The sequence below is a fragment of the Pistacia vera genome, unplaced genomic scaffold (assembly GCF_008641045.1).
Source record: "Pistacia vera cultivar Batoury unplaced genomic scaffold, PisVer_v2 Contig78, whole genome shotgun sequence".
NCBI classification, from domain to species: Eukaryota; Viridiplantae; Streptophyta; class Magnoliopsida; order Sapindales; family Anacardiaceae; genus Pistacia; species Pistacia vera.
The window spans coordinates 3073367-3076497 of record NW_022196645.1 but is presented as its reverse complement, the minus strand read 5'-3'; the positions used below and the strand labels follow the sequence as shown (position 1 = coordinate 3076497).

General features: G+C 39.4%; 1 protein-coding gene across 1 annotated transcript; it reads left to right on the top strand.

The window, feature by feature from the left end:
* The first annotated feature begins 246 nt into the window (after positions 1–246).
* LOC116116587 (thaumatin-like protein 1) lies at positions 247–2309 on the top strand. Its single transcript, XM_031402650.1, has 3 exons — positions 247–485; positions 562–1258; positions 1634–2309. Exons 1-3 carry the CDS (start codon positions 425–427, stop codon positions 1902–1904), a joined length of 1029 nt encoding a protein of 342 aa, XP_031258510.1. The 5' UTR covers positions 247–424; the 3' UTR covers positions 1905–2309.
* The last annotated feature ends 822 nt before the right edge of the window (positions 2310–3131 follow it).

The following is a 3131-nucleotide window of genomic DNA, read 5'->3' as shown; positions in this document are numbered from 1 at the left end:
ATTCTTTATTCTTAGTCAAACACTCAATTAAACTGGATTTAATTTTAATATTATGATAGAATTTAAGATACGTCTGACTCCCCACTCAATATACCTTATTAAATATGAGAATTACCTCTTTTTATAAATTAATAGGTTTGGGTGTGTCTACCTGCGTGACTCCAACAACAGTTGCCGACCTGAACGAGGCAGTCTTGTGCGGTGGGTCCAAATCGACAAATCCTATAAATTAATGGCCCACCCCACCGTACTTGCTATACGTTTCCGCACAGGCGCACATGATCCTCACTTCTCCACTCTTTAAATACTAATGTTTCAAATTACAAGAATCTATAGCTCTCTGCCTCTCTCCAAAACGTAATCGACATTAACAAAAACAGAGAGCAACAAGAATCCAACTCCTTCCTCATCTGCTAATACTCAAATGGCACGCATACAGTTTTCGATCATCTTATTTGCTCTATATCTTCTCCAGCTACTTTCAGGTACTACTAGAAGCATCATTAATTTTATTCGTTATATAGTGTTGCTGGTTATTGAGTAATTTTAATTGATGTATAGGCACATTATCAGCAACGTTTACAATAACAAACAAGTGCAGCTACACAGTCTGGCCAGGGATACTTTCTGGAGCTGGAACCCCACAACTTTCCACCACAGGCTTCTCTCTGGAATCAGGCCAGTCAACTTCAATCTCGGTGCCTACTTCTTGGTCAGGACGTTTATGGGGTCGCACTTTCTGCACCCAAGACTCCACAACTAACAAATTCACTTGCCTAACCGGTGACTGTGGCTCTGGCACTCCAGAATGCTCTGGTAGTGGAGCAGCCCCTCCTGCCACCCTGGCTGAATTCACTCTAAACGGTGCAGACGGGCTCGATTTTTACGACATTAGTCTTGTTGACGGCTATAACCTTCCCATGCTGGTTACACCCCAAGGTGGAAGTGGAGGGAACTGTACTATAACTGGATGTGTTGTGGACTTGAACAATGGATGTCCGACGGAGCTTAAGGTTACTGAAACGGCGAATGGCGAGGCCGTTGCCTGTAAAAGCGCATGTGAAGCATTTGGTGATCCTCAATATTGCTGCAGTGGAGCATATGCAACACCAGATACATGCAAGCCAAGTTCTTACTCCATGTTTTTCAAAACTGCGTGTCCTAAAGCTTACAGCTACGCCTACGATGATGGAACAAGTACCTTCACTTGTGCCGCCGCCGATTATGCTATCACTTTCTGTCCTAGTCCAAGCACAAGGTAAATTCATTTTCCAATCTAAATCCACACGATTTTTGTTTACAGATTATAGTTTAGGATGTTACAAATCAATTTTGTTTGAAATTTTAGTTTCACCAAGTAAACAAAACGCGGCAAAATACAGCTGTGAGGGTGTGACAGGTTGTTGGTAAGAGTTGACAAACTGTAGCCAACCAGGATTTTTTCTTATTGGGTCGGTTGGGGTTGAGGGTTTTATAAAGGGGGTACGTGTTATAGTCCTTCGTTCTATAATATTGCTTCCCACGTTTCATTTTAAAAAAAAAGTATTTTTCATGATGTGTTTAAATAAAACATTTATAATATCAAGCACCGTCCTTACTAATGTCTCCGGGTGATTTTGACTTGTGGGTGCAGTGTCAAGTCCGCCAATGGCCAATTCCCGGGGGCTGCTAATGTATCAGCCGGCTCTCGACATTCAACGCCCACTTCCATCAGTGCTACCATCGTAATTTCAGCCGCAATTGGGAAGTTTTGGATGTATTATTTGAAATGTCTTAAGTTCAGTTCACCCAAATTACTTGTGACCACTGAAGAAATTTACTTAATTGTTAACTTTAAAGTTCCTCTTACTGCCCTTTTTAACTTTTTTGGGCTTGGGAATTTTGCTCATTTAGCCTCAGGCTAACGTCTTAGGTCCACTGAGTGGGTCCTGCAGGGTTTCGAGATGCTGCAGGCAGCTTGCCTCAAAACTTGGACGGCAAAAATAAGGCCCAAATGGTCAACTCGCTTAGACACTAGCCTGCAACACCATTCTGGGAATTCTTTAATCGAATTTCAGGTGAGAAATGTGGGAGGATACAAATGAGACATATATACATCAGCAGTCACGTTGCTTGATTTGAAGACACAAACTATGACTCGGCGCTAGCGTATTGAAGTTTGTTTTTTTAATATTTGATTTTCTTATTTCAAATTTTCAATACTAAAGAAGTAGTGGAGGAGGGAATTATTAATTGAGTATGTGTAAGGTTTAGCAACCGTCCGTCTAGTATTGCCAATCGAGAAGAGATGATGAGTTCATATATATTCTTTTCTTTCGTATATATTCCTAGTGGCATTTTGCTTGGTGACAGTTGCAAAGTTTCTTTATTATTTACATATGGTGGATGCCCTATCTTTCCGTACGAGTTTTTTTATATAATTCTTTAATGGAATCGAAGTGAATTTAGTATTAGTATCTTCATTTTGTGGCCGTCCTTTTACAGTTTATCTTCATTTGGTGGCCGTCCTTTACAGTTTACCCTGTCCAGAACAAATTAATGAACAATCCTTTAGCAATTATAATATTGTCATAATCATCACTGGATAGTCGAGTAGTCAATTAAAACTTTCAAATGTATTACTCAAGAGATTATGAATTTGATTTATCTCAACCTCTAATAAGGGTTACATTGGATTTCTTACTCGACTGGTAGTTTCAGGGTATCAAAGGAGGCTGCTAATAGAGATGGCCATTGGAACTCTTACTCAGTTGATAGTTCCAGGTTCTGATGTGCGATAACGATCACCATGTCTAAAGCCATATTTTATTCTTTGTAATGCTTGTACTGTATATTATTAATATTATCGTCTACCTGAAACTGCTAATCGTTGTTTAACAAAGTATAGATAATCCATTTCTTTTTATCAGATGCACGAGCTTTATTCCGTAACAAATGGAGCCACTTATTGCGGTTATTAAGATCACAGGAGACTTGATTACTGCTGGGTATTCCCCCAAGGACGAATCATGTTTAAGCAAGTCCTGAAGCAAAAACTTCATTCCGATTTCAACAACTGCTTGATTATCAATTTTAAAACAATATATAAAAAGGCTAATATTCCCTTTTATGCGGTAATCTAAAGGTCAAAA